At 44.7% G+C, this 27,055-nt stretch overlaps 1 protein-coding gene across 5 annotated transcripts in view; it reads left to right on the top strand.

Annotated features, from left to right (window-relative positions):
- Nucleotides 1-2,321: 2,321 nt before the first annotated feature.
- The window catches only part of BPHL (biphenyl hydrolase like), a 35,827-nt gene continuing 11,093 nt past the window's right edge, over nt 2,322-27,055 (top strand). Inside the window, exons 1-8 of one of the 5 annotated variants that reach the window (XM_039462677.2) lie at nt 2,467-2,547; nt 3,075-3,197; nt 5,545-5,577; nt 11,224-11,327; nt 15,130-15,296; nt 16,610-16,763; nt 22,891-23,022; nt 25,562-25,685. In XM_039462677.2, the coding sequence (XP_039318611.1) occupies nt 3,142-3,197; nt 5,545-5,577; nt 11,224-11,327; nt 15,130-15,296; nt 16,610-16,763; nt 22,891-23,022; nt 25,562-25,685 (770 nt within the window). In that variant the 5' untranslated portion in view covers nt 2,467-2,547; nt 3,075-3,141. Of the gene's footprint in view, nt 2,548-2,984; nt 3,198-5,544; nt 5,578-11,223; nt 11,328-15,129; nt 15,297-16,609; nt 16,764-22,890; nt 23,023-25,561; nt 25,686-27,055 lie in introns of those variants that run through there. The other 4 variants (XM_010338090.3, XM_010338091.3, XM_010338089.3 and 1 more) reach the window with 4 other exon arrangements.

Here is a 27,055-nt window from a genome sequence, read left to right on the forward strand (position 1 = left end):
GCGTCATCTATAAATGGGGAGTGCAATAGCACAGAAGGCTGATGTGAAGATTAAAGAAATATGATGCAACATAAGGTGCCTGGCACAGAAATGGTAGTTTTTAAACTACACCATCTTCCTATTTAGAAAGAACTGGTTCTCAGGTATGTTACTTAAAAATAGTGACACCAATAACCTAAAAACTCAGTGCTACCATTTCTGCTCAGCACTAGAGTAACTGGTGTTGAAATTGTACAGATGGCTATTTTTATCATTTCTGAGATGAATTCCCAATCAACACAGCAGAAAAAAGGAAATACCTCACCAAAGATTTCTGAAAGTCAAATGATATAAAACGTAAACATTATATATGTCTGTTTCCTTTTATGCCAGAATTAATGTGACAGATTTATGCTGAAAGTGGAATATAAAAACTTTTGCATAATCTGTATTTAGGCCAAAACCACCTTTGCTACTTAAGAACTTCCAATGGGCCAGTGAGGACGCTGCAGGTGGCAGAAATGTCCATGGGTGTAACACCTACAAGCACGGTACTCACAGGACTGACTGTTACACCAAAAAGGTCTCTTGGAGGAAAAGTAATGCAGCATGCAAAGAAGCTGTTGTCCAATTATTCAAGCCAAGCCTACAGCAGTAGCCGCAGATCTGTCGGTTATTTCCGGTTAAGGCAGAACGTTAGACTTAAAGCAATAGTTACTTTTTTCTCCACTTAGATAATGTCAATAACCTTTATAAAGCTGGAATTATATAGTCGAAGAAAAAACAATTGTGGTAAAACATACATAAAACTTACCGCTTAAGCCAGCTTTAGGTGTATAGTTCAGTGGCATTAAGTACAGTCACAGTGTTATGCAGCCATCTTCAACATCCAGCTCCAGGACTTTTTCATTCTCCCCAGACTGAAACTCTGTCCCCATGAAACACCAGCTTCCGATTCCCCCTTCCACCAGCCCCCAACAAAACCCATTCTATTTTTTGTCTCTGTAAGTTTGACTCCTCTAGGTACCTTATTATGTAAGTGGAATCACACAGTATTTGTCATTTTGTGACTGGCTTACCTCCCTCAGCAGTGTGCTCCTCCAGGTTCATCCATGTAGTAGCATGTGACAAATTTCGTTCCTTGTTCAGGCTAAAAAATGTTCCATTGTATGCACAGACATTTTGCTTATCCCTGTATATGTTTTGGACACTTAGACTGCTTCCACCCCTTTGGCTAGTGTCAATAGTGCTGCTGTCGACATGAGTATAAAAACATTTCTTCTTGCTGGGCGTGGTGGCTCTCGTCTGTAATCCTAGCATTCTGGGAGGCCAAGGAGGGCGGATCACCTGAGGTCGGGAGTTCGAGACCAGCCTGACCCACATGGAGAAACCCCTTCTCTACTAAAAATACAAAATTCGCTGGGCATGGTGGCATATACCTGTAATCCCAGCTACTCGGGAGGCTGAGGGAAGGGAATTGCTTGAACCTGGGAGGCAGAGGTTGTGGTGAGACAAGATCACGCCACTGTACTCCAGCCTGGGCAATAAGAGCAAAACTCCGTCTCAAAAAAAAAAAAAAAATTCTTCTTGTACACCCTGTCTTAAATTCTTTTGGGGTATATACCCAGGAATGGAAAAGCTGGATTTTTTTGTTTTTGTTCTTTTTGTTTTTTTTAACCAACATGAACCAGACAGGAAAAAGTTGGATTTTTTTGAGGAACCGCAGTACTGTTCATCACAGTGGCTGCACCATTTTCCATTCCCAACAGCACTATACAAGAGTTTCAATTTCTCTACATCTTCACCAACACTAATTTCTGGGGGTTTTGCTAGTAGCCATCCTAATGGGTGTGAAGTGGTATAAAGAAAATAGATCTCTGCTTTCTTAACTTAGTAAGAAAATAAAATAAAATAAATTTTAAAAAGAAAAGAAAATAGATCCCATCATCTCTGAAAAGCAAATGCACTTCCACTTTTAGCAGCCGGTCTACAGCCGGAGCCCCCCCAGCCCTGCGGCGCCCCGCCTGGACGCCCACCCAGCGAGGGCGCTATGGCTGGCGGCCTCGCCTCCTGGAAAGGCCATGGTCGATGCAGCGACTGGCGGAGGCGGGGTAGCGCCGACTGGGACACCCATCCCGGGACCCAGTGCCAGCATCGAGAAGGGAGCGTCTGCGTGAGTGCCTGCCCTTCCAAGATTGCGGAGTTTCGGTCCCCTAGGGGCCAGCATCGGCGGGGCGGAGCTTCGGGACGGGGCGGGCCGAGGATGGAGCGACAGGGTGGGCGGGGCGGCGGAAGCCGGGGGCGTGGCGTCGGGGCGGGGAGGATGCAGGGAGAGGCAGGTCATCGAGGAGGGGGCGTGGCTCCTGGGAGGAGCTGGCCGGCGACCGCGCTTGGTTTCAGTGCATGCGCCCTCCTGGCAGCGATGACATCTTTGACTATGGTGTCTGTGCTGGGCCGCCCGGGCGTGCTGCGGCTGCGGCTGCTGCTCTCGGCGCTGAAGCCCGGTATCCTCGTCTCACAGGCCGGACCCGCGGCCACGTTCGGGTAATGGCGGCCACCACACCCTGGGTATCCTCAGCATCGGCGCGCTCGAAGGTCGGCGGGAGGGGCGCGCGCCGGCCGTAGGTGTTCCAGGTGCGCGGGTAGGGGGTGTAGGCGCGGCCTGGCATCCCTGTCGCCCTTTGTGCCGCGAGACCCCGATCTTGGGGGCCAGCAGCGCTTGGTGCGCGAACCCCTCGGTCGTGCATGCGCCTCGGTCAGCCTCAGTTCAAGGAGCCGTGGAGGGTTTGGGCCGTGGAGTGCAAACCCTTCAGTGTGCAGACCAGAGAGACCCAGGGAGATTTATTTGCATAGCATAGACTCGTCCGTGACGGAGCACAGATTAGAATCCCAGGGCCCTTATTAGTCCATTGCTCCATCCATACTCCACACTGTAAGGCATGAGGACAATAATCTTGTCTTCCTCTTATGTCAAAAATTAACGTGAGAATGTCTGTGCCCAGTAGCTTTCCAGTACCGCCGAGGCTTTAATCGCGGGTACAGAGAGCCCTAAGTCTTCTCTTTGCTTGCTGATCTCGAACCTTAATGTGCAAAAGAATCACGTTGGGAACTGAAAATTCAGAGTCCTGGGCCTCACTCTCAGGATCTGGTCTACACGCGGAGATGCCCAGAAATCTGCTTTATTCTCTTTTGTCCTTCCACCTCTCCCCCCATTTCAGGTAAAACAATAACAAAAAACTGGACTAATTTCTGACAAGAGATGCTGTACAGAAATGTGGATAGAGCAGCATGAAGCTTGTTTTACTTTATTCAGTACATATATCTTTACACACATGCAAACACACATGTACAGTGAATGTACACAGTGCTTGTGCGCAGTGGACTGTTGTTGGGCCACATCCATTAATGACTAGGGGGAAAGTCAATACTAGATAGGTACATAGCGTTTAGAACTTTAGTTGCTCTAACGTAGAAACATCTAGTTTGAAAACTTGATTTACAAGGAGAAAAGAGGGCAAATCTGACCAGCTTTAAAAATTTCATATTGCAGGCCGGGCGCGGTGGCTCACGCCTATAATCCCAGCACTTTGGGAGGCCGAGACGGATGTATCACGAGGTCAAGAGATCGAGACCATCCTGGTCAACATAGTGAAACCCCGTCTCTACTAAAAATACAAAAATTAACTGGGCATGGTGGCTCACTTCTGTAGTCCCAGCTACTCAGGAGGCTGAGGCAGGGGAATTGCTTGAACCCAGGAGACAGAGGTTGCGGTGAGCCGAGGTCGCGCCATTGCACTCCAGCCTGGGTAACAAGAGTGAAACTCCGTCTCAAAAAAAAAAAAAAAATCATATTGCAATTGACTAGCTCCTTTTTATTAGAATTATTATAAGATGGTCAGGGCTATTTTGATAGATGAAAAACATGTCAATAGCTACAGCTGTATAAATTAACAGTGAAAAATGATCATTTTGTGAGAAGTAGTGAAAGTTCCTCTTCAAAGTTTCCTTTCTTGTTAAAGAATAATAAATGTTAGAAATAATAGTCTCTTGTAAAGGCTAACTTTCTTCAAAGCTTTCTCCCTTTTTGCTATAGCTCTTTGTTAGGCCCTATCCTATGTAGCTGTTAAACATGTTCACAGGCACATAGTACATTCACATAGTACAATTCTATGTCCTTGTACTTTAACCAAGATATCTGTGCTGGACGTGCTCACAGGCGTGTTCCAGCTCGCAGCCTATGCCCCTTCCTTACTTGGACTTCTTTCTTTTTGTTCTCCATTGCTGGCTTGCTCTATTGCCCAAGTTGGAGTGCAGTGGGGCAATCTCAGCTCACTGCAACCTCCGCCTCACAGGTTTTAAGTGTTTTTTGTTCCTCAGCCTTCTGAGTAGCTGGGATTACAGGCACCTGCCACCATGCCTGGCTAATTTTTGTATTTTTAGTAGAGACAGGGTTTCACCGTGTTGGCCAAACTGGTCTTGAACTCCTGACTTCAAGTATCCACCCGCCTTGACCTCCCAAAGTGCTGGGATCACAGTCATGAACCACGGTGCTTGGCCTACCGATATAGTTTTGATAGGTTATTTAATGATTCAGGAAGGCCCCGTCCAACTAGTTACATTGCAGATTATTCTTCCTAAAATATCTCTGAAAAAAACACATTCCTCTGGATTTTGTACTACCGTTTTATAAATGCAGCTGCAAATTGATATGACATAATCTGGAAAAACAAGCAGTGAATTTGGTTAATCCTGAAACGAGGCTGTAGCTCAATGTCAGTAGGTAAAAGCATTCCTGTAAAAACTGCTTCAGAACAGCCAGTGCCCAATCTACAGTTGACTTGGTGTTCCAAAAACTTGTTTGTAAATCTCTTATTTGGAACTTTCACCCTTATTTCATAATCTGTAAGGTGATTTATTCCTGGGTCAAGCTTAAAAAAAAAAAAAAAAAAGCCTTTTCTATCTGAAATTGTATGTTATGTGTAGTTATAAATGTTAATGATTCACATAACCTAACAATCTGCCTAAAAAATATTTTCTAAGTTCAACCTTGGGATGCCCTGCCAGAGAATCAGAGACTGCCCTGCTGACGCCTGCCACCACGCTGTGTCTGGCAGTCAGAGTGTGGCCCCAGTGCCTGAGCCCTCTTAGGACCCTGTTCAGCCATGAGGTTAGAGAGGAACCATGGCCTCTGGAGTTCCAGTGGCTGTGTGGCCACTTCCTAGCTATGTGAATGTTGGCAGATTGCTCAACCTCTCTGAGCCTCCTTGCAGGGTTTTTGTGAGGATTTGAAACAATGAATGTAAAAGCCTGGGGATATAATAAATATGAAGTAATTAGTAGGCACAATGGGAATATTTATATAATAGTACAATATATAAGAGATGTAAAAATAAGTCACCAAGATTCATGTAAAGTCAAGCCCTGAAGGTAGCAAATACTTTATTGTAGCTAATGGCTACTTTGCAAAACATACACGAAAGAAATAGCTGAATATATAATATTGTATTGACACTTTCAAAGAAAGAGTATGCCTTACTAAGTAGCCCCCTTTTTTTTAACTTTCAGGTTCAGGAGACCATTTGCAGGTTTGTTATATAGGTAAATACATAGTAACTAGTTAGTTACTATGCTTCCTGGGCCTGGGGCAGTGGGGAGAGGAGGCTGTCTGCTTTGTCCTTCTGTGTGTCCATATGTACTCAGTGTTTAGCTCCCACTTAGAACATGCAATATTTGGTTTTCTGTTCCTGTATTAGTTCCCTTAGGATAATGGCCTCCAGCTTCATCTTTGTTCCTGCAAAGGATATTATCTCACTATTGTGTATACTTGTATGGTATTTTATGGTGTATATAAACCACGTTTTCTTTTAAGACAGAGTCTCACTCTGTCACCAGGCTGGAGTGCAGTGGCACGATCTTGGCTCACTGCAACCTCCGCCTCCCAGGTTCAAGCGATTCTCCTGACTCAGCCTCCTGAGTAGCTGGGACTACAGGTGTGTGCCACCACGCCCAGCTAATTTTTTGTATCTTTAGTAGAGACAAGGTTTCACCATATTGGCAATGGTCTTTATCTCTTGACCTCATGATCCGCCTGCCTTGGCTTCCCAAAGTGTTGGGATTACAGGCGTGAGCCACCACGCGTGGCCTGAACCCTATGTTTTTATCCAGTGTGCCATCGTTGGGCATTTAGGTCGATTCCATGTTTGCTATTGTGAATACTCACCATTTGTATCTCTAAGCAAAGTGCTGAGGAGCTGAGGCTTTGGGGTCAGACACACAGATGTTTGTCTTGGCTTTGCCCATCACTGGCAGTGTGACAAGCAGATTACCTGATCTCAAGCTCCTCAGTGGTAGAATTAGGTGAAGTATGATGTGCGCCTCAGAGCAAAATAAATGGGATAGGTCAAACTCTTACAGAGTGGGTGACAGATAGTAACAAAGGTTAGATTTAGTTAAATTATTTGCCCAGCTATTATATTCTGGCCCCCACCACACATAGTAAAGCCTCCTTCAAGAGGAGCAGCTCTACCCCATCAATACCATTGTATTATTCATAACCTCCCTCCCTTTCCCAAAGTTGCCTGTTCAGTCTCCCAGGAAAAGGGACTCCAGGATAAATATAAGGTAGGAAGGCATGCTTCAAAGGGAAGACAGGATTTTTTTTTTTTTTCCTCCAAGAAATTAACTCAGTACAGTCATTCTCATCCTTGGTTGCCTATTGGAATCTCCTTGGGTAATTTTTTAAATGCAGATGCATGGCTCCCACCCAAGATTTTCATGAAGTGCAGCCTGGGCATCAGAGATTTATAAGTTTGCCAGGTTATTCACATTTAACTTTGATCCCTACTGATGTAGAAGGCAGGAAATGCTCTTGTAGAAGGGGTTGTGTGGGCAGCCATGGAGAGCTGTGAGGGTGCAATGAACTTAGTCCCTTCCACCAGCACCCGGGGCTCCTCTGTGCCCTGGCTTCTCTTCCTAGTGCTCTGAATACTCACAGTCCACGCTGTCAGCAGATTATTCATCTGTCTTTTCCTGCTGACCTCCAAGCTAGGTGAAGGCATACCTTTAGCACTTAGCATGAAGCAGTTCAGGAAATAGATGAATGCAAAGCCCAGTACAGTTCAGGTGTCTCTGAAAGCAGATACTAGGGCTCTACCCCAGAGGGCTGGGCTAATATGACATGGCAGCACCTCTGCTGTGATGGATCTATAGTATGTTGATGACAAAGCTCTAAGGATGTTCTCTTTCTCCTCAGCCTAGCTGCAAAGCCCGACACCATCTGGCCTCAGCCTTAGCTCACTCTCTGCCTTCAAACTCCTGCAAGGCTGAACAGTGGCTTGTCCCCACCACTGTACCTTTTTCCTGGGCCTGTGATCATGCTGTTTCTTCTTCCAGGAATGCCTTCCCACCACATTCTTTTTTCAGAATTTTACTCATATTTGGAAGTCCATCTTAAATGATACTTTTTTTCTCTTTTCAGATACCTCTACCCACCCCAATATGATCTGTTTCTCTCCTCTAAAGCCACCTTCTAGGTTTTCTACCTTTGTAAATCCTTCCCTGACATTGGGTTCCCAGTATGCTGAACTCCAAACTACCCGGTTTTGTTTCTGTATATTTTTTTAGGCAACCAAAAGAATATGAAATAGTGAAAAATATTTAAAAAGAAATTTGGGCCGGGCGTGCTGGCTCATGCCTATAATCTCAGCACTTTGGGAGGCCAAGGCAGGTGAATCACCTGAGGTTGGGAGTTCAAGACCAGCCTGACCAACATGGAGAAACCCCATGTCTACTAAGAATACAAAATTAGCGGGGCATGGTGGTGCATGCCTGCAATCCCAGCTGCTTGGGAGGCTGAGGCAGGAGAATTGCTTGAACCCGGGAGGTGGAGATTGCAGTGAGCCGAGATGGTGCCATGGCACTCCAGCCTGGGCATCAAGAGTGAAAATCCATCTCAAAAAAAAAAAAATTTTGGAATAGGAAATCAAAATGTAGATGTCTCAGAGTGCAGAGAGAAGTGAGAGGTGTTTTGCAGAAGAGACTTGGGAATGATGATGGAAGCTGAAGGAGAGAAGCCTGAGTGAGCCAGTGCCCTGGACCAGCTTAGAGAGCACAAGGCAGCAGCACCCAGTCCTGAAAACTGACTGGCTTTGGATGGTGAGAAAGACAGGAGGGGGCTTCTCAGTGTACCTGAAGCCTCACAGTACAAAAGGCTTTTACAAGCATGTCTCAGCACTTAAGAGAAGGGAGCCTGTAACAGATGTCTAGGAAAAGAGAAATAAAGGGAAGCCATGTACTGTGCACACAGTTACTACCAAGCTGGGGAAATGCTGCCCATCTGTATTTAGGGAGTTGCCTCATTTAATGCAGTAGACACAGGAAATACTATTTTGAGCTTTTATTTCATCCAGGGGCCTCAAGCTCTTCTTGTCCTCAGTCATAACTCGGCTTTCCTGGCAGGTTGCAGAGCAAATCCTCTTGTGTCTTTATCGTTTCTCCCACTAGATTGTGAGCAGAGCAGCAGCACCAATAAGCAAAGACTGAAAAGAGTCTTTATGAGTGGAGTACATGTATTTGCTTCTTGATCCTAAGCTATCATAACTGTAAAAATGAATTCCTCAGAGGAACAGGGCAGTCATCATAATAAGCAAATGGCAGGGTCAGTATTGCCATTGCTTAGTGGCTTCACTGATGCCTTTTTAATCATACTTCTGTAATAAGGAGCTTATAGTTAGGTCAGGCCTTATTACTACCCAATTCTGTCTTTTACTTTTCCAGAAATTGTGTTAAGATGCAATGTACCTGTATTCAACACATTTGTTTCCACATTTGTTTCTTACTTGAGGTTGGCAAGTAATATGAAATCAAAGGAGAAAACAGGATCTCATTTTTTCAAAAGGGCTATGTTTCAGTTATCATTTTGACCAAGGGCAGAGGTAGGGGTAGGGAGTATGTAAAAGAAAAAGGGCCAGGCGCAGTGGCTTATGCTTGTAATCCCAGCACTTGGGGAGGCCAAGGCAGGCGGATCACCAGAGGTCAGGAGTTTGAGATCAGCCTGGCCAACATGGCGAAACCCCATCTACTAAAAATACAAAAATTAGCCGAGCGTGGTGGCGGATGCCTATAATCCCAGCTACTCGAGAGGCTGAGGCAGGATAATTGCTTGAACCCGGGAGGCGGAGGTTGTAGTGAGCCGAGATCACACCACTCAACTCCAGCCTGGGCGATAAGAGCGAGACTCCATGTCAAAAAAAAAAAAAAGAAAGAAAGAAAAGAAAAAGGAGGTGGTGGTTGATTTCATTGTGTCAGTACTCTACCTGGAGAAGAGGAGTGCCTCCTTCTGGCATCTGCCCTGGCATGCCATCATGTCCCTCCAGTGCTTCACTCAGTCATGGATCTGATAAGCTGTGGGCAGGCTGGTGGAGCCTGGTCCAGGTATGGGGGCCGTCTATGTGCCCGATTGGTGTATATTCCAGGACAGTCTGTTAGGAGTTTCCAGAAGAGCAGCTGAGGAGAGATTAATCAGAACACCTGTACAGCACACCTAATTCAGGCAGGACAGACACCGGCATTATGTCTGTCCTGAGGCCTTGTCCTGTGCTAAGCATGGTCCAGTTAGAAGCAGGATCCTAGGAGGTCTTAGGCCAAGGCAGGTCAGTGGCTGGAAGGAGGGCTCTTGACATGGAGGCTTATGGACATGGCTACTTAGCAGTCAACACAGAAATGTTTTAACATCTTAAAAACCAGTAGACCTTGTCAGTGCGGATGGACACTCTTGACTGTGGGCCTCCTGCAGCAAGCCAGACAACACAGGATACCCTAGAGCTAAAGGACAACCCAGAGACCCTGGACCAGCCTTCTCTTTGGGAATGTCACTAAGGCTGCTGAATGTCTGGGTAGCTCCTCTGGGCCTGCTGGGGTGCAGACAAGTGACTCCAGGGTCTTTGCCCCTGATATCCACCCTCACTGCACTGCACTGAGCCCCGTGCCAGCCTGCACTTGAGTGGCCTTGGCTTCCAGCTCACCAGCATGTGCCATGAAACCTCTGTGGCCATTAATTCAGCAAGCCTCACAGGGCTTTCGTAGGGTTACTCCCAGGTTGGGCACGATAGCATATTCAAGCATAAGGGCACAGTTCAGATGGGCAGTCTACTAAAGAAATTTCAAATTCATGTCACTGTTCAGAATTGGAAAAATCAGAATAACCCAAGGAGCCTGAGAAGAGTACTGGAGCCGACTCATTCATGTCCAAAGACAGTTTTGTCATATTAAATTCATATTGTTAAATGATTTTTTTGGGGGTGGATTTAAAAAATTTTTTGAAATTTTATTTTATTTATTTATATTTTCAGATGGAGTTTTGCTCTTGTTGCCCAGGCTGGAATGTGATGGCGCGATCTTAGCTCACCACAACTTCCACCTCCCGGGTTCAAGCGATTCTCCTGCCTCAGCCTTCTGAGTAGCTGAGATCACAGGCGTGTACCACCATGTCCAGCTATTTTTGTATTTTTAATAGAGATAGGGTTTCACCATGTGGTCAGGCTGGTTTCAAACTCCCGACCCCAGGTCATCCGCCCTCCTCAGCCTCCCAAAGTGCTGGAATTACAGGCATGAGCCACCATGCCTGGCTCAAATTTTTTTTTTTTTTTTTGGAGACGGAGTTTCGCTCTTGTTACCCAGGCTGGAGTGCAATGGCGCGATCTCGGCTCACCGCAACCTCCGCCTCCTGGATTCAAGCAATTCTCCTGCCTCAGCCTCCTGAGTAGCTGGGATTACAGGCACACACCACCATGCCCAGCTAATTTTTTGTATTTTTAGTAGAGACGGGGTTTCACCTTGTTGACCAGGATGGTCTCGATCTCTCGACCTCGTGATCCACCCGCCTCGGCCTCCCAAAGTGCTGGGATTACAGGCTTGAGCCACCGCGCCCGGCCAAATTTTTTTTTTAATTGACATAATTGTACCTACTTATGGGATATAAAGTTTTGTTTCTATACATGTATACTATAGTGATCAGATCAGTGTAATTAGCATAGCCATCGTCTCAAACATTTATCATTTCTTTGTGTTGGGGCATTCAGTATCTTCCCTCTAGCCATTTGAAACTATTACTGTTAGCTGTAGTCATCCCACAGCAGCATGGAACACTAGCAGTTATTCTTCCTGTCTAACTATAATTTTGAATCACCTAAGAAATGTTCCCCTGTCTCCCCCTCCCACTGTGGGGATGCTTTTTTTCTCTTCTAGCACCTCGATAACCTCCGCCAAAGTGGCTGTGAATGGCGTTCATCTGCATTATCAGCAGACTGGAGAGGGAGATCACGCAGTCCTGCTACTTCCTGGGATGTTGGGTCTGGATGTTTTTTAATGGAACGCTTTTGCATGCTGTAAAATCTATGATGTACTCACAATACTAGATGACAAATATTGATTATTAATTTTAGTACTTCTATGAAATGTTTTAGTATTTGCTACAATCAAACTTAAATGACTTAGAAAAGTATGTAACTTTCTACTACCATTCAGAATTGGATTTTTTATTCCTTTAGTAAAGTACCCAGTTTTTCCCATGCAAGTACGCTATGAAATCACAGTGGCCCATAATTTGGGAGGGTGACTGGGATCAAGGAAAGGGGTGTGGAAAGAAGGCGTAGATAAAGGAAGATGGTGAGTGGGCAATCGGTCATCCTAGTTTGCCTGGCATTGGGAGATTTTCCAGGATGTGGGAATTTCAGTGCTAAAACTAGGGTGAATTGATCACTTGTTGTGGTTGATTATATATTCAGTTAAAATGCAAGATAAGAAAGTTTAGCCTGGCACGGTGGCACGTGCCTGTAATCCCAGCTACTAGAGAGGCTGAGGCTGGAGGATCACTTGAGCCCAGGAGTTCTGGGCTGTAGTGCACTATGCCGATCGGGTGTCTGTACTAAGTTCGGCATCAATACGGTGACCTCCTGGGAGCAGGGGACCACCAGGTTGCCTAAGGAGGGGTGAACTGGCCTAGGTCGGAAACGGAGCAGGTCACAACTCCTGTGCTGATCAGTAGTGGGATCACGCCTGTGAATAGCCAGTGCACTCCAGCCTGGGCAACATAGCAAGACCCCGTCTCTTAAAAAATAAAAAATAAAAAAAAATTTTTATAAAAAAATAAAAAAGAGACCAGGCGTGGTGGCTCATACCTGTAATCCAAGCACTTTGGAGGCCAAGGCGGGCAGATTACCTTGGGAGGGAGTTCAAGACCAGCCTGACCAACATGGTGAAACCCCGTCTTTAACAAAAAAAAAAGGAAAGAAAGAAACTTAGTTTAAATCTTTGTAGAAATCAGAGTTAGATTGGCATATTACCCTCTCTCAATGTATGGGCCACAATAAAGCCTAGTGGATCCCAATCCCAGAACTGTACTGTAGTTCAGATGTAGAAAGTTCAAGGGAAAAATTTCCAGTGATTCTAGGACATTCCAAATCTGGTTTTAAGGGTGTTAGTATTGTTGCTTTATTTTTGATTGAGTTAAATAATCGTAATATTTAGACTCAGTATTCATGGAGGATTGTTTCCAGGAAGGCCTCAGATCCCAAAATCTGAGGATCCTCAAGTCCCTTATATAAAATAGCGCAGTATTTGCATGTAAGCTACACATGTCCTCCGTTATAGTCTACATCATCTCTAGATTACTTACCGTATCTACTACAATGTAGACGCTATGTAAATAATTGTTATCTCATATTGTTTAGGGAATAATGACAAGGAAAAAAGTCTGTATGGGTTCAGTACAGACCCAACCATCTATTTTTTTCCCCAAATATTTTGTCCTGAGGTTGGTTGAATCCACAGATGTAGAACCCACAGATAGGAAGGCTGATGGCACGCACTTGTTTGTGATTTGCTTCTTTCTGTAAGTGAAGTGCTAAAAAGGTTCCGCTTGACTGAGCCTCAGCTGGTCATGACACCGTTATAGCTAGTGAGGCACGTTGTCTAAATGGTGTTTAGTACCTTTGTTTTCCTTAAGCTGATGAACGAGGACATTGACTTTCATGACTGATGTGGAGCTAAAGTTATCTGTAAAAACATGTCCCATCTTAGCTTTTCATTATTTCAGTATTGCAGTCATTGTTCAGGTATAAAAAAACTTAACAATTGCTTTTTTTTTTTTTTTGAGAGGGAGTCTCACTCCATTGCCCAGGCTGGTGTGTAGTGGCACAATCTTGGCTCACTGCAACCTCCATCTCCCAGGTTCAAGCGATTCTTCTTCCTCAGCCTCCCAAGTAGCTGAGATTACAGGTGTGCACCACCAGGCCCAGCTAATTTTGTATTTTTAGTAGAGACAAGGTTTCAACATGTTGCCCAGGCTGGTCTCGAACTCCTGACCTCGGGTGATCCACCTGCCTCAGCTTCCCAAAGTGCTGGGATTACAGGCATGAGCCACTGCACCTGTCCTCAATTTACTTTTTGTTTATGTAAAATATTAGCATGATTCCAACATAAAAAATAGTGGTCTAGTGGAGATACGCTCTTCCGTCCCGTCCTCAGTACCCGGTTCCCCTCCCCACAGGCTTCTCAGGTGTCCCATGCTGATAACTATGTTCATACATTCCTGAAACATTTTTTAAAGTTTTATATTCTTGGCACTGGTCTTCAAATGTATACATGTGGGCCAGGGAGCAAATGCCTTTTTGTTTCTGAAATTGGTAGTTTAGACTGTTCTTTTTCCAATCTTCTCACCTCCTGCCCCTCCTTCAGGGTATTTCCCTCAAGGGAACCCCTCCAGGTCAGAGGCAGAAGAGAAGCCTCATGGGTCATAGCAGCAGATGTTGGCTGGAGATCCATTCATTTGGTTTTGGCTTGAATTTTCTGAATGATTTGCTTGATCTTGAGAAAGATATATCTTGCCAGGAAGAATGACAGGCCTTGACAATGTTAAATGATCCTGCACCACCTTGAAAGACATTCTCTAATATAGTTTGTCAGGCAAAGTGTTTAGTAGTCATTTGTGGCCTCAGGTAGAAGTCCTCAGAAATCAGCAGACTTCACTGATAAAATGCTGACTTGCCCCTGGACTGGGCTCTGTGAGAATGGCCGTCTGCGCTGTGTACAGTGGGAGTGAACACGCCACACCGACAGTGACCACATGGTGCGCTGTGGAGTAGCCGTCGAGCTCCCTGCAGGCCCACTGGTAGTTCAGCTTGTTAGCCTAGGCTGTTTCATACTGTTCTGATTCATCAAACTGATTTGGTTTCTTTCCTCCCTGCCCCTTCTGCATTTCACTGTTTGTTTAGTTTTTCTGGTTTTTAATTATAACTACAAAATAAAATCTTCAGGCTATTCACCTTAGCTTAGTAAAAAAATAATAATAAATAATCTGAAATTTTAGAATTCTATTTTGAATAACTTGGACCAAATCTCATAAATTTGTTTGCAGCTATTATAGAGATCCTGCTCATGTGTAAGTCATTGTTTTAAGAAGAAAAGATAACCCAGAAGCATATTATATCTGTAAATTAATTTTTTTTTTTTTTTGGAGATGGAGTCTCGCTCTGTCACCAGGCTAGAGTACAGTGGCACAATCTCGGCTCACTGCAAACTCCGCCTCCTGGGTTCAAGTGATTCTCCTGCATCAGCCTCCTGAGTAGCTGGAACTGCAAGCGTGCGCCACCATGCCCAGTTAATTTTTGCATTTTTAGTAGAGACGGGAGTTTCACCATATTGGCCAGGATGGTCTCCATCTTTTGACCTCATGATCCGCCCACCTCAGCCTCCCAAAGTGTTGGGATTACAGGCGTGAGCCACCGCACCCAGCCAGTTAATTTCTATACAGTTTCATTAATTATTTTCTTTAGAAAAGGAGGATTAAGCCAAAGAGGTTTTAAAAGTGCTGAAATAATACAGAACCAAAGACAGACTCAGGGCCTCTGTCCTTCTCAAAATAGCCACCAGGGGGAGGTTGGAGGCAGGCCTGAACTCCACCAGGAAAGGAAGCCGGCCTTTCTTTGAGTAGATGGATGACGTCATTGCAAGGCTGCTTTCCTGATGACATTCTTACCGCTTTTGAGTGAAACTAGCTACTTTGTTTTAAGATTGTTATTGCTTCTATTTTCACTGTAATGTGTTTGATAGGTGAAAGCGTTCATCTGAGGGTAACCAAGTGACTGTTTTTAGGAAGTGGAGAGACTGATTTTGGACCTCAGCTCAAGAACCTCAATAAGAAGCTCTTTACAGTGGTCGCCTGGGATCCTCGAGGCTATGGACATTCCAAGCCTCCAGATCGCGATTTCCCAGTAGACTTTTTTGAAAGGGATGCAAAAGATGCTGTTGATTTGATGAAGGTGGGTCTCTTAGGGAAGGGCTAGGGGAGGGAGGGTGGCTGCGCCTATCTTCATTTATTTTGTTTAATTTTTGTTATTTCTTTCTACAAAATAATGCCATGTGATTGTATGGAAGACTCAAAGAGTTCAAATAGGTATAAAGAAGAAAATGGAAATAGCCCACAGTCCAGCTGTCTGGAGACAATGAAGTCTTGGAGGCTGTGCTTTCTGGCCAGTCTTCTTACCTCAAAAATGCAGTTTCATACTGATGGCATCCTATGACACCTGAAGTTTTTCCAACTTGCTACTGTTATTGAATAATTTTTCAAGGAAATACTTTCATGTCAATAAATACGCATTTGTATCAGTTGTATAATAGGCACATATTATTCTGTTGTATGGATGTACTGTCTCTTATTTCACCAATTTTCTAATAGTAGACAATTAATTTTTAAGTTGCCTTTTTCTGCTGTCATAAATAGCAGGCAGTGAAGATTCTGTTGCTCATGGCCATTTTCATTTTTATTTTTTTTCCCCTATAAACAGTATTATTGTGGACATCCTGCACTGAGCTCCTGACGCACATATAGGAGAGTTTCATACAAATTTGGGAGACAATTTGCTAGGTGATAGAAATTCCAGATGTTCATTTTACAGGATAGTACCACAGTAGTTACACCAATTTATGTTCCCAGCAGCAAATATCTTAGACTGATATTAATTCTTTACCTTTAATTTCCCAATCATTCTATTCTTCCTTCTTGGCAGCCTCTCTAAGATGTAATCTTTGTCCATTTTCCCTGCCAAACACATGTCCAGACCTTGGCTGATTGACCCGTGGACTCACATAACCTCCCCATGGTCCTGTTCTCTGACAGCCCGCCTCTTGCCAGTTCTTCTCACAGTTGCTTTACCAGATGCGCTGCTTCACTTCATCCAGCAGAGTTCAGGGTTCCCTCTCTGATCTGTGGAACTGTTCTCAAGTCCTTGCTCAGGCATGCATATACACACATGCACATGCACACACACACGCTGTATTTGTCATATCTAAGTAGTTGGTCTCTACTGATTCTAGTTCCTTGAGATTTTTATCCAACCAGACGACATAGTTCCTTCATAATTCAAACCCATACCATATACTCAGGTTTTTGTGACAGTTTCCACTAGAACTAATTAAGAGAAAACATCATCAAATGATGGACTCTGGACTTTTCTTTCCTGACTAATTGATACTCCAGGCCTGTACCTGTATTGATTCTGATCATTAATGACTCAATTTATTTTAACAGAGAGGAGCAGTAACCTGTGCTGTGCATTTTGTCGTATGATCACAGGCGCTGAAGTTTAAGAAGGTTTCTCTGCTGGGGTGGAGTGATGGGGGCATAACCGCACTCATTGCTGCTGCAAAATATCCATCTTACATCCACAAGATGGTGATCTGGGGCGCCAACGCCTACGTCACTGATGAAGACAGCATGATTTACGAGGGTAGGTTCTGCAAACGGGAGATGCTGGGACAGCAGCTCCTTCCCCTCTCCGTGTCTCATCTCCTATTGTGATATATGTTGACAAGTCGTACATATCTCATCTGCTTCTAGTTCTCAACTCTCAGGTAGGAAGAATAAGAGTTATCAGAAAAGTAATGCAATTTAACCAGACTGAGTTTTAAAGCTTTCTATTTCCAGGGGTGAAACTTCCATGGCTTAGGAAAAGGCTGAGTAAAATCAGTATTTCCATTTACTGCTATTGATAATGAACTTCAAGGAAGAAGGGGGTGGTGTGAACTCTTTCAGGAGCGCAGCCCTCTCCTCTCTGACATCTTTCTACTTCCCCTCCTGGCTGCTCCTTCTTTCTCATCCCCCATTCTCTCCTAACTTGTGTCAAGATGGCTCTGGCCGGCCAGTCCGCTGGAGACAGTGCCTTCATGTAACCAAGCCTCCCCTTGCACCCCCAACACTCCTCCTCCTGGCTCCTTGGTCATGCTACAGCATTTGAGAACATGCTCATGATATATGTAGCACCGATCACACCCCACTTCTTGAAGCTTTCTTTGTCTGGAAGTTCTCGCCACTGTGTTCTCCCAATTTTGCATCCTCTCTCGGGCTGTTTGCTGGCTGACACGTGTCTGCTCCCGTATGTGGGTCACAGTGTTGGGGTCCTCCAGGCGTCACCCTTGGTGCTCTGCTTCCCCTCTTGCCCTCACACCTGAGTAGCTTCACTCAACTCCCCACTCCACTAAACTCACAAACCCCACATATTTGACTGTTGTTTGTTTGTTTGTTTGTTTTTGTTTTAAGAGGCAAGTTCTCACTGGGCATGGTGGCTTACACCTGTAATCCCAGCACTTTGGGAGGCCAAGGCAGGAGGATCACTTGAGCCCAGGAGTTCAAGACCAGCCTTGGCAACATAACAAGATCCCGTGTCTACAAAAAAATGCAAAAATTAGCCAAGCATGGTGGCATGTGCCTGTAGTCCTAGCCACTTGGGAAGCTGAGGTGGGATGATCACCTGAGCCAGGGAGGTTGAAGCTACAGTGATCTGTGATTGCACCACTGCACTGTAGCCTGCGTGACAGAGGCGAGACCCTGTCCCAATTAAAAAAAAAAAAAAAAAAAAAAGAAAAGAAAAAGACAAGTTCTCGCTGTGTTGCATTATTCAACTTTTTATTCAATTTTCTTATCCGGTTGTCTCACCAGATACTTTAAATTCAATCTGTCTAATACTGAATTCACGATCTTCCCTCTAGGCCTGCCCCTTCTGCTAAATTTCTTATCTTTACAAATAATACTCATTCGAATTATACGATTTCTTCCACAAAATAATATTTTCATTACTATTTATTGAGTGCCTGCCATAAGCTAAAGTCCTTAATGACATAATACCCCATAAGGTCTCTGATACTCGGCCTGCTTCTCAGATGAAAAACCGGGGCTCACAGAAATAAGGAATCCTTCCAGACCGCATCCCCCACACTGCACTCTGCAGCCCACTCTGCTCCTCTGCCGGGCTCTGGGCGGACCCATCTCGCCCTCCCCTTCTCTCCCTCCCACCAGACTCCCGCCAGCCTCGTTGGTCCCACCTGGGCTGATTCCTTGCCTTTCCAACCCGTCCAGGTCCTTATCTCGTATCAGTAGGCCTTCCGTGCTGCTCTAATAGCAATTCAGCAAGATGTGAATCTCATGGCATCTTACTTTAAGCCTTTCAGGATGCCCCACAATTTTCCTGATAAAATTCGGGCTCCTCTGCTTTGCTCATGGAGTGAGTGCCCCCAGCCTCTGCCTCTCCAGGTCCCCTCCTCCCACTTTCGCCTCCCAGCCACCAGTGTCCAGCCATCCAAGACCACCTGGCCTCCTGCAGCAGGTGGCGGGCTCCTGCCTCCTTGCCAGGGCCCTTCCTGCTCCCTCACTTGCTTGCCGACTTCTCTTCTCCCAGAATAGCCCAAGCACTTCATCCTCTAGGAAGCCCTCACTGCCACCACCCCCTCTCCATTGCCGTGTGAGCACACAAGCCACTTGGCTACAGATGGACAGCTGGTTCTTGTACCTGTCTCCTGGGGTATAGGAGTGACAGTATCTTGCTAGGGTCTAAGTCCATCAGTGACACTACTGAGTGTTGTAGGCAGATATACCACATTACAAGTGACAAATCATTTTCCAGCAAAATAAATTTACACTTCCAGCAGCAATAGATGAGATTCCTTAACTTTTACCTCTTCATCAAAAGCTTGAAATTCTCAGACTTCTTTTTTTTCCTGAGACGGAGTCTCACTCTTGCCCAGGCTGGAGTGCAGTGGCGCAGTCTCGGCTCACTGCAACCTCTGCCTCCAGGGTTCAAGCAATTCTCTGCCTCAGCCTCCCAAGTAGCTGGGATTATAGGCTCCCACCATCACGCCCAGCTAATTTTTTGTGTTTTTAGTAGAGACGGGGTTTCACCATGTTGGCCAGGCTGGTCTTGAACTCCTGACCTCAGGCAGTTCTGCCCATCATGGCCTTCCAAAGTGCTGGGAATACAGGCATGAGCCACCGCACCCGGCCCCAATTCTCAGACTTTTTAATTTACTAACCAGTCAAAAGGGTGTAAGATGTTATCTTATTGGGGTCTTATTTGCATTTCCTATTACTAATAAGGTTGAAAATCTGTGTTTATTCACCGTTTGAGTTTCTTCTGTATTCTATCCGTATATTTTTATTGGCTAAAAGTTTTTGATTATATAATAATTGATACATACAATACAGTATGTCTAGGTATACAATATGAAGTGTAACAACAAATGTCCCTCCCCCACTCTCCACCCAACTCAGCACCAGAATGGTTTCAATGTTATCACAGCGTTACCGATGTATAGTTTTTTTAAAAAAATACTCTAATTGATAACCCCTTTTAGGGCAGCTGTGTTGCAAACACCTTTTCACAGTGGGTGCCTTGCGTTTTTCTTCAGGGACAGAACTACTTAATGTAAGGAAATGCCACAATGTTTTATTTTTCTTTCCTTTTCCTCTTTTTCTTTCTTTTTTTCTTTCTTTGAGACAGAGTCTCACACTGTTGCCGTGGCTGGAGTGCAGTGGCACTGTCCCAGCTCACTGCAACCTGCTCAACATCAAACTATCCTTCTGCCTCAGCCTCCCAAGCAGCTGGCACTACAGGCGCATGCCACCACGCCTGGCTAATTTTTGTTTGTTTGTTTTTGAGACAGAGTCTCACTCTTGTTGTCCAGGATGGAGTGCAATGGCGTGATCTCGGCTCACTGCAACCTCCACCTCTCGGGTTCAAGCGATTCTCTGCCTCAGCCTCCTAAGTAGCTAGGGTTACAGGGATGCGCCACTTTGCCAGGCTAATTTTGTATTTTTAGTAGAGACCGAGTTTTTCCATGTTGGTCAGGCTGATCTCAAACTCCTGACCTCAGGTGATCCACCCGCCTTGGCCTCCCGAAGTGCTGGGATTACAGGCGTGAGCGACCGCGCCAGGCCAATTTTTGTATTTTTTGTAGAGATGAGGTTCCACCACATCACCCAGGCTGGTCTCAAACTGCTGGACTCAAGTGGTCCACCCACCTCAGCCTCCCAGAGTGTTGGGATTACCTGTGTGAACCACCATGCCCGGCCTCACAATGTTTTGTTTTCTCATTGGCTTGGCTGGTTTCGTTTGATGTTAGATCTAACAACACGTTTGCCCATTTGTTTACGCACCTGTTCTTTCTTCTCAGATGTTCCTTCTGAAAGCATTTCTCTTCTCTTCTTCCTGAAGTTATTTTTAGAAGTTCTTTAAGGGCAGCCTGTTAATGGTCAACTCAATTTTTACCAAAAGTGCCTTTCTTTCACCCACCTTTTTTGAAAGTCTGTGTAGCTGAGTGTGGAAGTGTTAAGTGGGAAATTATCATCTCTCCCATTCTGCAGTCTCTGCCTTCCATCGCTGCTGTTGAGAAGCTTCCTGTCCATCTGCATGGTTCCTGCTTTGGAGTAATGTGTCTTAACTCTCTGGCTGTTTTTCAGATTTCTTACCTTTGATATATTGCTGTTTTAATATATTCTGTCCAAGTGCAGATTTCATTTTATTTATCCTACCAGGAATACATTGCAGTTTTGTTTGTGGATTCTTTGATTCATTCTGAAAACCACTCCCACCCATTATTTCTTCAAATACGCATCTTTCATTCTCCATATTCTCTTCTTCTGAGGCAAGTGGACCCGTCTTTTGAGCTTCCTTGTCTCCATCTTCTTGTTTCTCTGCATGGTGTTCTGCATAATTTAAGAGTTCTCCAGGAGGCTGAGGCAGGAGAATTGCCTGAACCCAGGAGGGGAGGTTGCAGTGAGCCAAGACCGCGCCATTGCACTCAAGCCTGGGTAACAAGAGCAAAACTCCGTCTCAAAAAAAAAAAAAAAAAAAAAAGAGTTATCTTCCAGTTTTCCGATTTTTTCATTAACTTTTTAAAGATGCTTTTGGTTTTGCGACCTTTGATTAGGAGCTAATATTTGCTTACTCTTAATCTGAAAACAAACAAAAGAGTGAGCATAAATCTAGAGTGCTCTCCTTCAGAGAAGATTTGCATTTGCTGCTCTCGGTAACCAGAGGATCATACCAGGTTGGGGCCATTTTTAGCTCAGCTTGATTCAGGAATCTCAGGTTGGGCCCCCCCCACCCGCCTGCCCGAGACACTGTGTATCCACCCAGAGCAGGCCTGCCTTTGGAGCTGACTTACTCCCTTTGATGTATTTTCAGGGTTCACTTTCTCATGTGCAGACACACTCACACCCTGGTTTCCATTAACCACGGCAACTTCAGCAATGCTGCAGAATTCTGTTTTGTGAAAGATCTAGTTCTTCTCCTGCAAGAAGATTTTCAGAGGGTATGGTCTGTCATACAGCCAGAAGTAGAAGCATCTGCAGGGTTTTTTACTAGCCATCTTCACGCTGTCCTGCTTGCTTCTCTCTCCCTTACTCCCCGCCCCCAAACTTCTCCTCCTCCCCACCTCTTCACTTTCAGACTGTCTCCACGTACCCCACTTAAGTCTTTTCACTGTTGTGCAGAGCAGTTCATCCTCTTCAGCCTTTATCTTCGACTCACTTGGGGCCTACATTTAAGCCAATCAGCAGAAGCAAAGGCAGGTACCAGGTGCTGTCCTGTAATGGAATCCTCCCTGCTCAGAAGGCAGTTGTGATTGTCAATAGCAGTTTTTCCTCCGTTTGGTGATGCCAGGCACCTGACGCTGTCTGGGTCCCTGTAGAGATTGTTGTTCATGTAAGTTCATGCCGTTAGTGTTATGTTTCTTACGTGTGAATCATGTAGCTCTCAGTAAGCAATATATAATATGACCAAGAGCATGAGAATCTTTACTTATCACAGTGTATTGAAGTATGGAAACGATTGAGCTAAGGAAATGCATTTGTTGTTTCATGTTAATGGTTGTTTTTAGCTATCTTCCCTACTAGTGAATCATCTGCAATATACTTTGAAATTGGTACTTAGCCTTTTTTTTTTTTTTTAAAAGATGGGGTTTCACCATGTTGGTCAGGCTGGTCTTGAACTCCCGACCTCAAGTGATCTGCCCGCCTTGGCCTCCAAAGTGTTTGGATTACAGGCATGAGCCACCACGCCCAGCAATACTTAGCTTTTTCCACACTTATTTCTTCGGCAGCAGAAATTAGAATGAATAATGTGCGTGCATTTCTCAACGTCCATACAAATACAATGCAGAAAAAAAACTCCTTTTTTGCAAATATTGTCACTCTTATTCAGGTAACCTGATAGGGTCATATTTTCTTTTATCTTGTATCTTTAAAGGAAAGCAGTAAGTGCAGCTCTAATTTCATTCACTTGGTAAGCATTGATTTGTGGCCTACTTTGTGGGAGGCACTGGTGTAGGCTCTGGAGTACAGAGGAGAGCAAAGCAAAGTCCCTTACGCTGCACACAGGTCCTAGTGGGAGGCACACACTCAGCCATGGGCCCAGAAGACCTACAAAGCAGCAACAAGGCTAAGCCAAGCAGAGGGAGGGAGGGAGGCATTCCAGGCAGGTGGGACAAGCACATGGGCTCACAGGTGGCTTATACTCGGAATACTTAAAGACAATACTTTAGCATGAGACTAAACCTTTCTTTGTCTACACTTCTATTTTCCAGGCATCCGAGATGTTTCTAAATGGAGTGAGAGAACAAGAAAGCCTCTAGAAGCCCTCTATGGGTATGACTACTTTGCCAGAACCTGTGAAAAGTGGGTGGATGGCATAAGCCAGTTTAAACATCTCCCAGATGGTAGGTTACTGGGCTTCAAGGATTCTCTGCCTGTTGTAGAGGGTGCTCGAGTTCCTCCCTGGTGTTCAGAATTGCTCAGTGATTCATGAATCCCTCCCATCATCGCACACGCTCATGTGTGAACAGAGAATACTAGTTCTTGTATACCGTGCCAGTTCTTGTGCAATCAGTCTGCCTTAATGTAGAGATAGGACTGTGTGTCCAAAGGTTCACATTGTTGAGTCTTTAATAGCAGACTGTCCTTTTTTCCTTCTAATCCTTGGTGTGTGTGTGATGACAAAATAATTATCCAAAAGCCTTGAACAGTTTCTATTTTCTAATTCCAGAATGAGTAATTAGAAAATAAATAGGCCACAATATGGACAATGTTTTTTCCTTTTTACATATTTAGATGTGTCACCCCACAAGGACATTGTTATCTTCAACCTCAATGGAATTAATATGAGGAAGAAAATATTCAGGATTTTTTCCTATCTTCAGAACTAAGTTATATGACCTTAACTATGAACAAATGTCTCCTATTCCTTATCTGAAAAATTAACAAGATTTCCTGTTAAAGTAAGGATTGATTGACATCTTTAAGAGAAATTCTGAACTGTAGTTTATTTTTATGCAGCTATTGATGTTTATAATCTCATTTTTCCTTTTTTTAATTGCTGAGAAAATAGAGTAGCTAAGATCTAATCTTGTAGTGCATTGTTACAAAATGGTTGTGATTGAAGGACCAATTTGATCTATTAGGTAATCGTTTCCTGCATGAGTCATCTGCCAAAACTTTCACAATGAAAAGGACGTTTGGAAATGTTACTCTTCTGGTTTGAGTTGAAAACAGCAAATATATGTTTTACAATGTTCCTGTTCAGATGCAGTATCTGCCCATAGAAACAGGCCCTGGAAATCTCTGCTCTTAAAATTTTTAAAACGCTCTTGTTACCCAGGCTGGAGTGCAATGGCGCGATCTCGGCTCACCGCAACCTCCGCCTCCCGGGTTCAGGCAATTCTCCTGCCTCAGCCTCCTGAGTAGCTGGGATTACAGGCACGCGCCACCATGCCCAGCTAACTTTTTGTATTTTTAGTAGAGATGGGGTTTCACCATGTTGACCAGGATGGTCTCGGTCTCTTGACCTCATGATCCACCCACCTCGGCTTCCCAAAGTGCTGGGATTACAGGCTTGAGCAACCACGCCCGGCCAGGAGCCCTTTTTACTTAGCTGTCTTCTCAGGTTTATGGATGTTTAGGATAGCATAGGGATTCATTGCACAGCGCTGGAGTCCGATGGGCCTGAGTGTGAATTCTGGCCGTGCCCCTGGGTTGCTGTTAGAATGGATCTGGCCAGGTAATGCAGCTTCTTGAAGCTTTAGTTTCCTGTCTGGGACCTCGAAAAGCTGTTGTAGGGGTTAAATGAGATATTATCTGTTCAGTTTCGGCGCAGGATCAGACAGTAAGTGCCTAATGAAAGGTTAGTATTACTATTATTATAAAAGAACTTAATGGAAAAACATTTTCATATGCTGAATGAGTTAAAACATGTAACTACTGTGTTTAACAGATATGAAATTGTTTAAACACTTCCTGACACAAAGTGAGCTCTCAGGAACATTGGCTTTCATCATCACATGATGATGAATTGGCAGGGGTGTGTCATCTCGGGACAGGCGAGGGAAGCGTCATGACTCCCCCCTGAGGAAGAGGGAAAGGCCTGGCGCCTGTGCAGGGCAGGGCAGGGCGCACCACACTGTGGGGGCATCTCCCAACCTTCTCAGAGCTACAGTGTTTTCCTCTGGACACACACAGATAAGAAAGGGAGAAGGAAAGAGCTAGCTTAGGGATGCCAGGAACCTTAGCTACAACTCTCTTTTTAGCCCCACAACAGCCAAGGGAACCGTGATTGTTCCTGTTTGAGGCTAACGCTCCCAGTGGTTAAGGAGCCACCACAGTCTTGCAGAGGCAGGAAACTGCAGTATGGGAACTAGAGGGACTAGAGGAAAGCTGTTGTAAATGGAAGTCAGTCCTTACAGGCTCTCCAAAGTTTGTTAGTCAGGAGTCTCATAGAGGCGCCAGCGATCAGGAGAAGCTGCTTTCCCATGTGTAAGTTGTATAATAAGTTCATTGTGAGGTTCATATGCTTTGAGGGCTGGCCGGGGCCCCCATGCTCATCAGAAATGTGATCTCCAGGGAAAAGCTCTACAGGTGTCAAGCACCCACCACCGTTTTCACGTTGGGAACCACCACTATAGAATATCGTGGGTGGGGGGGGGATGTTTAATTGATTTTCCTACTATTTTATGTGAATTTACATCAGGCTGTTTGTTTGCTAGTAGAACTCAGAAACAGGCAAACAAACAAGAAAGTGAGAAACAGAAAAGGAACCCCAAAGAAAGAGCTGAAAGAAACCCAAGCATGGTCAAATCCAAACCACGGTTTTCACAGATAGGGAAACTGAGAGCTAAAGAGGGCCAGGGCTCGCCACGTTTCCCTTCCTCTGACCGTGCAGAATGGTTGCTCTAAAGCAGATTTCTTGTGCTGTGTGTCCTTCAGGTAACATCTGCCGGCACCTGCTGCCCCAGGTCCAGTGCCCCACCTTGATTGTGCATGGTGAGAAGGATCCTCTGGTCCCGAGGTTTCATGCTGACTTCATTCATGAGCACGTGAAAGGCTCACGGTAAGCCCAGTCACCACCTTCACACTCCCACCCCAGAGCCTCGGAGTCAGTGAGCGAAGCTACTGGAAGGAAAAGAGGCAAGAGGAGTTGGAGTTTTTAGAGTACACACCACTACTTTTTGCCAGTGACAGTCAGTAGCACTGCTTTATTTAGGGGTACCAGGGAGGATGGAACCCCTGAACTGTGGGTAACTGATAGCCAGAAGGAAAGGCACATTCAGATAGATGGCTCTTACTTTTATGAGTGGCAGATATGCTCATAGGTGCTAAGCCCTGTCACTTGGTGATAGTTTAGGTTTATTGCCATCAATATTAACTGGAACAGTTTTACACAATTTGCGAATTTTCAGTTTAGTTTCTTATCATTATAAAAGCGCTGACCACCCAATTTTTAAAAATCTGTTAAACCAAAAAAAGAAAATAAATTGCCATGGCTTGCTGGCCATTTAAACACTATCATTATCAGCATTTTTATACACAGAGATAATCATATTCTATATTCAACTCTGAATCCTGCTTTTTTCCCTGCTTAATATTGTAAACTTTTCACTCATAAGCTATTTTAGCCTTAAAGATGGACACATTGTAATGAGAAGCCTATTATTTATTCAGAATTACAAAATACCAACATATTCCAAGCCATGCGGGTGGCTCTCTTGATTAAGGAGCAGCTACAAATCCCTTGTTCTTTTCATCCAGATTTCCACCAGCCAGCCTTGGACATCAGAGAACCTTACAAGATATGTCCCTTGAAATTCTGTTACTCAATCCCATCAATTTTTGTATGAAATAGAAATTTCTATTTTAAATAATTCGGCTGACAGAGGAGCTAACTTTTTTGGCATTTTTATCAAAACAGACATGCCAACTTGAATAAATTCATTGTCTCCTTTACATAAAGGGATGCATATCCTGGAGGTGAAAATCAGGGTTAACTGGGAGAGTAGGGGTCTGTTTGTTTGTTTGTTTGTTTGTTTGTTTGTTTGTTTGAGACAGAGACTTACTCTGTCACCCAGGCTGGAGTTCAGTGGCTTGATCTTGGCTCACTGCAACCTCCACCTCCTGGGTTCAAGCGATTCTCCTATTTTAGCCTCCCGAGTAGCTGGGATTACAGGTATGTGCCACCATGCCCAGCTAATTTTTATATTTTTAGCAGAGACTGGGTTTCACCGTGTTGGCCAGGCTGGTCTCAAACTCCTGACATCAGGTGATCCACCAACTTGTCCTCCCAAAGTGCTGGGTTTACAGATGTGGACCGGTAATTTGGTTTTTTAGATAGATATATTAGAAAATAAGTATCCAAGTCTGGGTGTGGTGGCTCAGACTTATAATCCCAGAACTTTGGGAGGCTGAGTCAGTGGATCACCTGAG

The sequence above is a fragment of the Saimiri boliviensis genome, chromosome 4 (assembly GCF_048565385.1).
Source record: "Saimiri boliviensis isolate mSaiBol1 chromosome 4, mSaiBol1.pri, whole genome shotgun sequence".
Lineage (NCBI taxonomy): Eukaryota > Metazoa > Chordata > Mammalia > Primates > Cebidae > Saimiri > Saimiri boliviensis.